This window comes from Scomber japonicus, chromosome 6, assembly GCF_027409825.1.
Source record: "Scomber japonicus isolate fScoJap1 chromosome 6, fScoJap1.pri, whole genome shotgun sequence".
In the NCBI taxonomy this organism is placed as follows: domain Eukaryota; kingdom Metazoa; phylum Chordata; class Actinopteri; order Scombriformes; family Scombridae; genus Scomber; species Scomber japonicus.
The window spans coordinates 21,732,534-21,745,804 of record NC_070583.1 but is presented as its reverse complement, the minus strand read 5'-3'; the positions used below and the strand labels follow the sequence as shown (position 1 = coordinate 21,745,804).

General features: G+C 37.6%; 1 protein-coding gene across 1 annotated transcript in view; it reads left to right on the top strand.

Moving 5' to 3' along the window:
• The window catches only part of b3glcta (beta 3-glucosyltransferase a), a 68,925-nt gene that overhangs the window by 36,507 nt on the left and 19,147 nt on the right, over positions 1–13,271 (top strand). Inside the window, exons 5-9 of the mRNA XM_053320468.1 lie at positions 4,096–4,172; positions 4,844–4,955; positions 10,342–10,478; positions 10,586–10,649; positions 11,693–11,824. Coding sequence (XP_053176443.1) covers positions 4,096–4,172; positions 4,844–4,955; positions 10,342–10,478; positions 10,586–10,649; positions 11,693–11,824 — 522 coding nt within the window. The remainder of the gene's footprint in view (positions 1–4,095; positions 4,173–4,843; positions 4,956–10,341; positions 10,479–10,585; positions 10,650–11,692; positions 11,825–13,271) is intronic.

Below are 13,271 nucleotides of genomic sequence, written 5' to 3'. Positions count from 1 at the left end.
AGGAACTTGTGTATTCTGCATGGCAGCTCACAGCCCATGTTCCCACAGTCTGACATTCTGCCTTCTTGGAGGAATTCACATTACATTTATACAGTATTTTTGTTTAGCCGATGCTCATATCCACAGAGGTATACAACAGACAAAGATTAAACTCTAAAACCTCTTACAGCAGTAGTGGGATACACCATGTTTTTTAAAAGGATTCTCATCAGTACTTGCATTATCTTAACACTTGGAGCATTTACAGAGCAACTATGAAAAAGCCTTGCCAAGCAAGTTCACACAATGCTGGTTTAGCCTGTCACCAACAGATAAACCTCTCTGTATTTCACAGTATACCTCATTTTTAAATCAAGTGTCGAGTTTGACATTCACCCACTGGCTGCATGAATGCATACTGCACATGCTCTATGGGCAACTTCCAGTTAGCCCTCTGCTAATTTGAATTGGGATGAAATAATTTAGATGTGCAGCTTTTCTAAGCTTTCCAAATGTTATTGGAATTAATAGATTAAATTATGATAGTGAAACAAGTCATTTTGGGGAGGTTGTGTGCACTCAAAACAATGTATCCATCGTTTTACAGCCACAACAGTAACACTGGAGTAGGCTATGATGGAGCCTATGACCTAAGCACATGTCAACAGGGTGTTTGTGTAATTATTCTCACTGCCAGAAGGGGGAGACAAGAGCCCCACAACCCAGCTTTAACATAGAATCCCAATTGATGAGGTGGCCTTTACTGGCTTGGCTTAATCGGTCATCAGAAAGTGTTATATGTGACTGTAACTCATCACAGAAGTAGTTTTGAGGTGGCTGCTATACCTTCCTTCCAGCCCCTCCAGCATAGCTTCCTGTCCCTCTATTTCATCCAGGCCTCAGTGACCCCTATCTTCTAAGTCACCAAGCAATCAGTGTTCTAGTCGTTGGAAACGTGTCCACATGAGGAATGACTCTTATCTGTTGATTGAGAGTCTGCAGCTTGCAGACAATCGCTATGAAAGAATCAGCCTCCCCTACTTGAATACATTTATCACAGGAATGTCAATAACTCTTTGAAGCAAAAGCCCTGTTTTTTAAAATGCATTGTTATCAGAGCACTACACGTCTTCTCTGTTTAAGTTTTGACGTTTGTCATCTTATGTAACAATGGTGGTGTGAACATTAAGTGGAGAGCAGTTTTAATAAAACATTTTAGGTGTCATTATGCCATTAGCTTTAAGATAAAGCTCATATTAGATGAGTGCTAACAAACCCCAACTGACTAATAGGCTTTAATAAGTGTAAACAGTGTCAGACTCATTGCCTAAATCAAACAGGCTGCTGTTAGACAGAGTGGCTCAGAGGAGAATGTTCCCCCTGCCCTCCTGCATGATGAGTGGACCGTGCAGTAATGAACCACAGGGTCTTACGCTCTACTGCTTTGTTTTCTTCACAGTGTGAAACATCAGCTCTATCAGACAATCCTCACACACCTTTTATACACCATTATCACCAGAAAATAACATTTAGCAGAAACCGATTGTTCTTGTTTGGAAGTGTTTCTGTGATGTTTTTTGTTTGTTACAGATATTGTTTATTATTTAGTGTATGGACAATCAGAAGCCTGCAGACAATATAGATTTAAATAACCAGACAGTGTAGTGTATTTGCTAGTTGTTTATTTCTTGTATAGTGTGTCACAGTGGAAGACAACTGATGCCACATCTGTGACATCTCATGAAAAACCAACAAAAAGACAAACATTTTGGTTTCTCTTGTCTAGTTGAACTAGCCTGGGTAAAACCCATGCTCTCTTTCCAGCGACATTCCACTTCGCTCAGAAAGTTAGCATGGCCACCAAGACAAAATTTTCGCCTGAGATAGGGAACCAATCACAGAACGGGGAGGCGGGCTCAAGACGATGACGACCGTAGAGCTACTCTGTTTACATCCAGCATGGCGGCCACGGAGATAAAGAACCGTTCGAAGCAGCAATAGATTGTCTGCTAAATAAATTGGAAGGCAAGTTCACTTTGAAAATAGAACAAAAACTTGCTCTGAATGATTTCATTCATTCAGAGCATGTCTTCGCGCTGCTCCCTACAGGCTCAGAATATGTCATCGTGTATCGCTGACATGATTGGCTGTAAGTTTGTCCAGTAGCGTACAGAAGCATTTGATCAACATTCGTTGATCCCACCTCAAATACAAGAAAATGAACGGCTCCTCGCCAGACCCTACCTAGCGTTAGCCAGACTATATCTGAACAGCTACAAAGACTTTTGTGATGTTTACTCAGGGAAAATGAAAAATGATGGTGTTTTATTTCATTTACAGCAAACCTGGAACCATTTGGCTGTCAAACTCTAGTCAGTAGCATTATACCAACTGAATCACACCTGTGAGTGTGACATCACACTTAGCACTAATATATAAATTATGTGTGTAAAGTGTGATTTGAGAACTAAAAAGCACACATTCACTGCAGACATATGATGAGTGGTTACAGGTTCACCGCCATTCATAAAACTGTGTTTAAGTACATAAACATGTTGTTCTTACTGTCAGATGGAATATTGACGTTGGCCTCTGGCACCTTTCCAAGCACCAGTGGTGGACAGTAACAAAGTACATTTACTTGAGTACTGTACTTAAGTACAGTTTTTGAGTATCTCTACTTTATTTGAGTATTATTTTGGGGGGATACTTTTACTTTTTTTAGGATGTTTTTTTTTTTTGTCCAAAATTCTGAGAAAATAAACTGTTTCTGCTGATTTGGGTATGATTTGTCTTAGTCGTATTGCCGTACCTGTATTACATCATGCCATACGAAGAAATGGAGGAAGAAAATGGAGAAACTCCCACTAGGCACCCGTGGCCTTATCTCAAACCCATGTTTGAGATTTGTTTCAGTTGAAATGTTTGTTGTGCTTACCGCAAACAAATGATATCACAGCCTACAAAAACTCGTCTTCCAACCTGAAAAAGTATGTCGCGGTAAAGTAGCTACTAACGTTAGCTAGCTTAATGCTTGTTAAATTGCAGATGAACATTTTACACATAAGTGTATGTGCTTGTAGTATCATAGTTGGCATTTTTAAACGGTTTAAACATATGGCAACTGTTGCAGTGTAGTTGAATGATTAAGTTGACTTTCTGTTTCATGTTTTTATACAATTCATATCAAAGAGTCCAAGGTAGGGGTTAGGTGTGTTGAAATGTAACTACTGTACAATATGAAGAAATGTCATTTGTTGATGAATGCAGCTGAGGCTGTGTTCTGGGGCTTCTTACCTTTATTTGTTTATTTTTTAGTTATAAACATGTCTGTAGCATAATCGCATCAGTGTATTGTATAATAACAATATATGAAACATCGATTCATTCCCTCATTTCAAATCACAACTCAAAACACATCTGTTTAAAACTGCCCATTCTATCTGATGTCAATTGTCACTTTTATATTGTCTTTATTTTTATATTTTATTTGTATTGTTGCTTCTTTTTAATGGGTTTTTAATTTCAGTAATTCTGTACGGTGTCCTTGAGTGCCAAGAAAGGCGCCTTTAAATAAAATGTTATTATTACTTTCCTGTATTTCCTGAGATATTTTTAAAAATACTTTTACTTAAGTAATTTTTAAAGTAAATACTTAAGTACTTTTTCTTAAGTAATATTTTGACTAAGCTACTTTTACTTGTATTGGAGTAATATTTGAGCTATGATTGGTCGGTGTCCAATTTATCGTATACTGAGTCTTTCAGGCGAATCATGGCAGAGATTATTTAACTCTGTGATAACCTTGTCTGACACATCATGCAGTCTGACTCAAGGATTACTCTATCTCTCTATATTTTCTGTTTTCTTTACAGTCTTTGTGGCAGTTTTATTAAAAACTGCTTAGAAATATCTAGTGACTTGTCTCAGTAGAGAGATTCTTGCAAGACTGATCCAGAACTAGCTCATTATCAAACCACTGACCTTCCATTTAAAGGACAGTCCCTCTATACACCAGGCCACCCTTGGGTCCTTCACTGCAGAAAAGCTGCTCTAATTGTCTTTACCTGTGTGTAGCTATTGTACAGTTAAAATGATCTGTGGTGTTTCTTTCAGAAACCACCGGTGGTTTTGCTTCTTCACAGTTTATCAGATAATGAGGGAGACTGGAGTATCCTTCCTCTGCTGCCTTAGTAAGTATCCCTGGGCTCATGAGCTAGATTAACTAAAGATTTGAGGGTTCGAAATGTGGACTCAATTCCAGAAACACAAAGGCCTCCTACAGTAGAGATTATGTTTTGAGGGTGTAGTTTACCACATTTTACACAAATTGTTTCAAAAACATAATAACATAATAGCTGTGGTTGATTGCTTCACATTATGATAAATCCCTTTTTAATGGGCCTATATCTGTGACAGTAAGCCATTTTCCGCTGTTATCCAGTGGTCTGAACAGCATGATAATTACATTAGCTATAGTAGTCTACATGTTTGGACCTTCTCAAAAATAAATTTTGGGTTCAATAATTGTTTTGGGGAGATGTGAAATGACATCTGAATAATTTTTGCCCCTCCATCACAAAGATTTAGCACCCAGATCTTCAAAAGCACCCTAAATCGTTACAGAGCTGCCCTCCCTGAAAGTCTGTGTGCTTGTGATGTTTTTTTTTTTTTCTTTCTGCCCTCCGGGAAAACTTTGTGGCTGCCTTACTCTGACTGGGTTAGGAGGCTCAGTTACAGTTCCTCAGACTGGACTGAAATGAAAAGACACATTTTTGTCGAGTTCGTCTGTGTATGGCAATGTAGCAATCACTCTATTATTTAACTAGTTTTGTTTATACTTAATACTTTTCTGTGTCCTCAGCTTTTCTTACTCCTTTTGGAAAAATTCATCCTGGCTTGTGTTTCTTGAGGAGGAAACTAATTTGAAGATGAATAAGCTTGTTCAAGTCCTTGCAAAGTTTGACAAGAATAAAGTAAGTATATAATATTCTCTCCAAAACTGTATCTCCCTCTCTGTCTTCCTGTGTTGATCTATGTCTCTGTCAAGCGTATCAATTACATCCCCATTTTGAATTCCAGCTTAAGTTGATCATCAGTTGAGTAATCCAAATAATGTGTTGATTTTTGTGGTTTGATCTGTAGATTGTAGACTGTGTTTGTCTCTTATTCTGTGCTAATTTACCATGTTGACAACACTTCACAACACACTTACAACTTTGAGCTGACTCTCAAGTGAAACAGGGCTAAAAATGACGTTAATTACACTTTGATGTGACGCCTGCAGGAAAAAAATATTATTTTCTGTCTCAGAAAAACTCAACAAAAAAAACTCACACAATTAATGGATTTTTTGTATTGATGTTGAGAGCAGTTTATTCTCTGCATGGTATTTCAGTTCCAAGTCAGGGATGGACCTCATTACTGTATGACTATACACAACCTTATCTCGGGAAGAAATACACAATGGATACAACACCTCATGATTTGATTCATTACAACAAGCCCTGAAGGAAAGACTTCTTTCTCAGGTGTTACAGCTCAGTGGGGTCACTATCGTATAGTGATAAGTTAGACTCATTTAGTTTTTCCTCTGCAGAATATTTTCAGGAGTGGAGGTTCATTACAGATATGAGCTGCCACTTTTAAATTAGCTCTCTCTAATTAGAAACTGAGATGCTTTAAAATGGCATTAATATGTCTCCATGTTCATATGAAATTATTAAGAAGCCAAGAACTAATTATTTTCAAAACCAGTTTTATAAAGTGATTCACAAAGTCTAAATGAAAACATTTAATGACAAAAGCTGATAAATAAATCTTATTTATCTTTATCTTAAATGAATAATCTGACATTCTTATAAATACACATTCACTTTCTTTCTGAGAGGAGATGGATGACACTGTCTGTGTGCTGAATGTGACACTAACACCAGTAGCCAGGGGGAGATACAAGCTGTCGTTTTTACACTTCTCTGTTGAACACAGGAGATAAAGTGTGCTTATTATTGACCTTTAGTTGCCCACAGAGAAGGAGCAGAGCAATCTTTAGGGCCCAGTCAAAATCAAATGTTTCAGCACCATGGACAGCACATAACGCTCTATCTATTGCATCTAATGACGAGCTGTTCAACACCGACGCAGTTAGACAGTTAAAGGCCAGGTTTCCTGTCTCAGCACTATGCCTTTCTTACACGTGAATCACATCAACATAAAACAGACACAGCAGTTGACATCATTACAAGGCCTATTCAAAGACAAACTAGACAGTCTTCAACACCACAGGCAGTAAAACAGACAGGGTGTCCAAAACTCACCAATTGTTGTCCCTGCTGAGCCTCGAGTTAAGTGTAGTCTATTGGTGTTTTCCATCATCCTTCATAGAACGAAATAATCCAAACACATTAACAAGTTCTATACATGTCCCATCCCCTTTTAAAAACTTCCTCCTCCTCTCCTTCATGGTGGCACATAGTGTTTAGCTCAACTGACCACAAATTAAGGTTGGATAGTTTGGCTGTTAGCCACTGTCAGGCTAGTAGTGCTAGCAGTAACATTAGCTTGCTTATCCACTTTTCTTGCTCTCTCCTTGCTCTATAATGCACCCAGATTGTACCTTCTCTCCATTTTACCTCTTAGCTAGATTGAAAATACACATCACCTTGATTATCAACTTGATAGTGAACAACAACATGACGTATTCACAGATACACGGGCTGCTAGCTTTTAAAACTACCAGCAGCTAAATAAAGTGGCAGTTGGGATGGTCGGATCGATACTGCGGGATCAATACTGTACTTAGATACTCAGAAGCTACTCATTTGGCACACACATATATATATACATATATATATATATACATACATATATATATATATATATATATATATACACACACACATATATATAATGAAGTTACGTGAATACAAAATGTTGGGCTACATCACTTCACAAACATTCTCATTACTTTTGTATAACGTTTGTGTTGACAATAAACTGACATATTTATTTTTTTATTTTTAATTTAGTTGTTAAAGGAGAAAACTAGAAGAATGAGCTATATTATGACAAATAGAATTCAGCTTTCCTTTTATAATGGGAAAACCTTAATCCTTTTCAGATGATTCCCAAACAGCCAGAGACATGAGAGTCAAAATGATTGTTACAGAAGAAGCAGGTTTCCGTCATTTTATGAAGGTGGTTGATCCCTGATACAAACCCCCTTTTAGGAAATCCTTAATGTCTAGTGAAAGTCCAAAGCTATATAAGTAGTCCATGCCATTATTATTACAGACAATCCAGCTAATATGGTTTCAACTTTGTGGACAACTCGCTGGAAACACTTTCTGTGCTGTTTATACACCCTCAACTTATTATGAAGGTCTTCATTAAGGCTGACACAAGTTTGGAGTCAATCCTGGAGAAATGTGGTGCTATTTTTCAGTTCTTTCACCATTGCACCAAAGCATCTGACAAGCTAAAACAAATACAAATTAATTTGCAATTCCCATAGCACAGTCTAATCCAAGCTGCAAAGATTTGATGAAATTCAGTATTGTATACGCTGGAGACTGTATGAACAATGACAAGCAGTTATAACAGCACTTTGTCTTGTTGAGAGAAACATCTTGTGCTTGAATGAGGGAGAATAGAGCCAGAGCAGCCAAGCCACTGAGGCCTGTAGCAGTATATAACCATTTCTAACATCATACCTCTGGTCTTTCTTCTCCAAAGAGCAACCACGTGTGCTGGGCAGAAGTGTAACATTGAGCATGACTATACTCTAGCCACCAGCACCTTTATGGACACTAGCTTCCAAAACATTGTCTTTTGTGATGATTGTGATGGAAATGTAGAAACCATTAAATCGCATCTCATCAGTGAGAATAAAGCCCTGTTAGGTGTGATGGACAGGCAACAACCAGTGGACCCTCTGCGACTGCAGCTCCTCTATGGGAACGGCCTTGTCAATACCACAAGGGTCACCCGCTGCAAACACTGTAAAGAATGGTTTAGACCTTGAACATTAAAAGGAGAGGGAGAAGGATTGTGGTAGGTGTTTGACATATGTATAATGGCTTTCAAGAGAGTTGCACAGCAGACACAGATTCATATATTGAACTGTGCAGATACATGGAAGAAAAGGTGAATCTAAGGAGCGAGGTCCCTTTGCTTTGATGTTTTCTAAAGTAGAAGATAAAATTAGCTGCGGACAAAATCGGCTTACAGCTAAAAATGTTAACATGTTACTTTCCGGAGACCCAATCTAAATCTTGTGTAAAAATGCCAAGATATATCTCTTGAGAGCACTAAATAAATGTGAGAATTTGTCACTCCCTCCCAAGTGTTAAATAATCTTTACAACATGTAACTCATTATGAAAAAGAAAACTTTTGGGTTTAAGAAGGTTAGGAAAGTAAATAAAATGCCAGGCCATTTCTGAAATGTCAGAGTGCAGGAAAATTAATACGTTTTTATTTTTTGCTTTTTTTCCTGAAAGTATTTCTGTTAGATCTTTTTTTTTTTTTGGTAACTTTTTGGCACAAACCTAGCACTTATTAGCCAGTATGTGTTATGTTGCCTCTAAGTGTAATTATCTTTTTTATAAACATAAATATAACATAAAAAAAATCATATATTGTAATGGCTCAGAAGGCATGGGAACCCAAAAGCACGACAACAGGAAGATATTTCAGAGTCCACAGATATTTAATCGGAGTCAAAAACAGGCAGGGGTCAAAACCAGGCGGGCTGACAAATCCAAGGGAGCAGGGAAAAATCCAAAAACCGGGAACCAGGCAAGACAGGCAGAGTAACGCTGGAAAGTTAGGCATGAAAACACGAGACAATCTGGCAGAGGACAAATGGGCCTGTATATGAAGGGGAACTGATGATTGCAACCAGTTGTGGAGATGGGCGGGGAAGCACAGGTGAGGGGAGTGAGCTGATGAGGGTGACAGGATCTGAAATGACAGGATAATTAGTGGAGAAAAAACATGACCACAACTGATCAACCCATGACATATATTCTTTTAAGAAATGATTAGTATCAGTATTGTACAGAAGAGGATTAGGGCCACTGTGGGGAAAAAAAGTGAGTTCTGACTTTTTTCTCAGAATTCTGACTTTAAAGTCAAATTAAAAAGTCAGAGCTCACTTTTTTTTCCACAGTGGCCCTAATCCTCTTCCGTAGTATTGGTATCGGTATCAGTATTGTTAAAATTGAAATGAAGAATATTGGTATCATAGTGAATTAAAAAAGTTTATCATAACTCATCCCTAGTGTCAGGCACCTGATTAAGGGGATGACATCAACAACAAAACAAACAGGCCACAATGACCTTGCTGGCTGTGGCGGGGGCTTATCTCTGCAGAACACACAGATGGAGTCTAAGCATTGACTTCATATGAAGAGGAACGACACGTCTCCATTTCCTGCCACAATTAAGCCAAAATATCTCCTTTCCAGGAGTTGTTGTCTTGGGTGACATCATTTGGAGCCAGAGTCTGTGCAGTAGAGTCAGGTGGTGAGATGACAGTCTGCGGGACACCCCCCCTCCACCCTCCTATCCTTTAATGGTTTTTATATTGCCAGATAACTAATTTAAAACAACTTCTCATAAATATGAGCACTTAGACATCACCATGATAAGACCTAACTAAAACATCTTTGTTTCAAGTCTTTTTGCTAAACTCAACTAACCTGCTGCTAGCTGAACTTAGCATTCAAACATGAAAGTGGTATGATATTGTTTAATCTAAATCTCAGCAAGAAAGCCAAAATGCCCTAAAATGTTTTTTTACAGGAGAGGATTGGAATAGAAATTTAAGTTATGTCATATTTTTGCATTTAGGATGAATAGTAGTAAACAATCTGGGTCCCAGATTGTTTACTACTATTCATCATAAATGTAGTAGTAGTGTCAGATTCTGGGACACTACATTGAAATATATGTGATTTAAATTATTATATGATGAGTATGTGAGCTCTCAGGACCTCACTGCACAGATATTTTAACTTCATGTTAACTGTGGGAGGCTTCCACTAAATAGAAGATTTTTTTTTTACTCACGATATATCAGGAATTATGATGAGAGCCTTTGTGGCTACAGTATCTGACACCTTTGAACTTTGTTCCATCAGGAAATCTCATTATTTTCCCAGCCAGTAACAAACTTACTCACTGGAAAGAATTTTCAAAGTATTTCTGGCAAATGCAGTGTGAAAACTCCTAAATTGGGCAGAAACTAAAATGTGTCATTTTTTATTAAAGTTCACAGTAATATGATAATGAAAAACAACTCAAAGAGAACTAACCTGTGCTGGTGCGGACTTGCTGTCATTTATTTCTCCTTTATCAGGAGTGGTTTCTTGGTAAGCCCCTCTATGATGTGGAGTCTACTATCATCCATCACTACGCCTTTGCAGAGAATCCCTCCGTCTTTAAATATCCAGACTTTGCTGCGGCTTGGGCCTTAAGCATCCCCCTTGTAGTCCGGTGAGTAAGTGCAATACACATGCTTGTATGTATTTCCTTCAATAGAAGAGGTTAGATTTACTGCTTATTGCATATTGTAACTTGAAACCTGTGATTTGCTATTTTAGGCTTGCAAACAAAGTGAGAGATGAGCCACTTAAATCTGACTTCACTATTGACCTGAAACATGAGGTAAGATAACATGAAAGTTAAACTGTTTCCTTCAGACCACTTCTTTTTCTGGAAAGTGATGATGAGGCTCCTGGTTTTCAGACATTTTCTAACAATTTTCGTGTTTCTCAAGCCAGTGCCGACCCACTATAATTTATTTGCACAAGAAGAGTGAGGCATGAAATCCATCTAACCTTGAAGTGAAATCTCATTACTTTGGAGAATTGTCATGGTGCAGCATTGAGGTTCTTATTTTTATCATAAAAATTCAGTCAAGAAGGCATCTAGGGATTGTGTTGAGTAAACACAGCATCAGACTTATCAGGCTCAGTCTGGAAAAGGTGGTTCAGTTAGAGATGGCATGAGTTTAGTCCTTCAGATTCAGTAAGAATACAGTATTCTGTGTAGAAAAAGCAAAAACAGAGGGATCAAATGGTGTTTTTCTGATGAGAAAACTGGAAGTCACGAGCATTTAGCGAAAAAAGTTTATTATTCATTTATTCATTTATTATTATAAAAGTTTAATTTATCATCATTTAAATACACATGCAACCTCATGTATGTCAAAATTAAGATTATTTTATACAGAAAAGTACAGATAGACATTGACTGAATCCAGAGTCATTCCAGTTCACTGTCAGTAGATTAGCTCCAGGCTGTAAATCAGCAAAACGTCACAGCTAACAGTTTCTGTTGTTTCTGATTCTTTGAGAGTCTTCAATATTCAGATGGCACTGATTGTGCCATCCTCGTCATCTTTTCTTTTGCTGTAACGTCTGTATCTTCCCCTATAGAATATTTAAACTAAGTCCTAGATTTGATCACCTCTACAGAAAGAGGTATAATATCACTCACCAATGTTTCTCCCTCTCCGTCATCCACTTTGTCTCTTTTATGAGTCATCTTGAAAACTAAATACGCTTATCAAGGATATGTAATGTGAATGATAAAAAAAAGAAAAATCCCACCTCATGTGTTTAGTTTATAATAAAAAAACATTGTCTGAAAGATTGTATCTTGTCTTTAGCTCATAAACTTAACAAGATCAATTTGTGTTGTTGCAGGTTGCCTTGTACATCTGGGACAATGGGAAGGGTCCACATCTCATTGCTGTTCCTGAGCTGTGCACTGAGCCGGAGGACTCTCCTCAGGCCCAGCACTGTGCTACCTCTCTGAGCAGAGAGCCCCCGCTGTGTGTGAGTATCTACTCCGTATGCAGATTTGTTTGATTGTCTTTAATTCTCAGGAAAAGGAAAGGGAATAAGATTAAACAACATAAAACAGAAAACAGGGGGGTGCTTCACTGTGAGAAATTGGCTATTATGTGAATGATGTACGGTATTCAGCCATGAGCCATCATCCTCATAGCTGCAGCATCAAAACAGCACCAGCATTTCACCGTGCAGTACGACCTGGGATATTATTGCTGTTATATTATCTTAAGTTATACAAGTCTTAGCGTTGTTTGCCAAATTGAATTTAGTCATCCATAAAAGAAAGACATGCATCCTCTCAGTAACTAGAGAGGCATCTGTCCGTTTTTTGACATTCATCAAAATTTCAACTTCAGATTTCATTTCCAACTCTAACAGTTTTGGGTGTAGACTATTAATAACATTAATAGTAGTTTTAATAGGCTCATCCTTCCCTCTTTCCATTTTTCATCCTCTTTCTTCCTTTTGTCATATCTGGACCAAGGAAATCGCAATTCACATGCAAATCCATGTTGTCCACAGCTAGTAACTTATCAGCTTTCATCTTCTCTTTTTCCTTTATTCCCTTTATCTCTTTCGTTCGACTGTTACCTTACACACGCCCATCTGTTTGTATGAGAACGATTGTAGCATTTATTACGAAAACATAAATCATCCCACATATTGTGTGATGAATATAAAATAAAGCATACATATCTGAAGGATATTTCTACCATGAAAACAAGCTGCCTTGTTTATTTTGCTGAAGCAACAGAAAATGTGTAGCAAGCACAAAGAATTTGGCTTATTAAATGCAAACTAAGCAACATAATACCAGTGAAGTAGTTAGGAACTGGTGTACACTACAATTATAAGAATTCAGTTAATGTCTCTCTCTTTGTAATCTAGGCTTTATTACAAAATTGCAGTTCATCAACTGTTGAACAATGAATAACAGAGCTCATACTTCCTCTTTAGCAGATAATAGAAAGGAGTTAGATTTAGTTTTGTGTGTAAGGGAGACTTGAGAGTGTATCTGAGTAGTTTTCTTGTACACTTCTGTGAGTGGGTGTGGCTGAGGACAAAACATAATGACCAGGTCACTTTTTCTGACCATATTAGTATGTTAGATTGCCAGCATGTTTGCAGCATAATAATTGATGTATATCTTAGTATTATATTTGATCTAGTGTGTGAAGTGTAAAGAAAGGGTTAGCTACCATTAACCATGATTCTGCTGATCCCACATGCACCCTAAAAAGATCAGCAATGATGGAAGAAGTGACTGTGTTGCATGGATGTGTATGTGACTGTAGCTGTATTGAAAGTGGAGGAAGTGAGTTGAATTTTCAATGCCAGAATAGCAACTGAAAGCATCTCAATTCTGATATTTTTTTTCCCTCCTTCCTATTTTTGACATCATAAAAAAAAAATCTAGTCTGATTTTGTG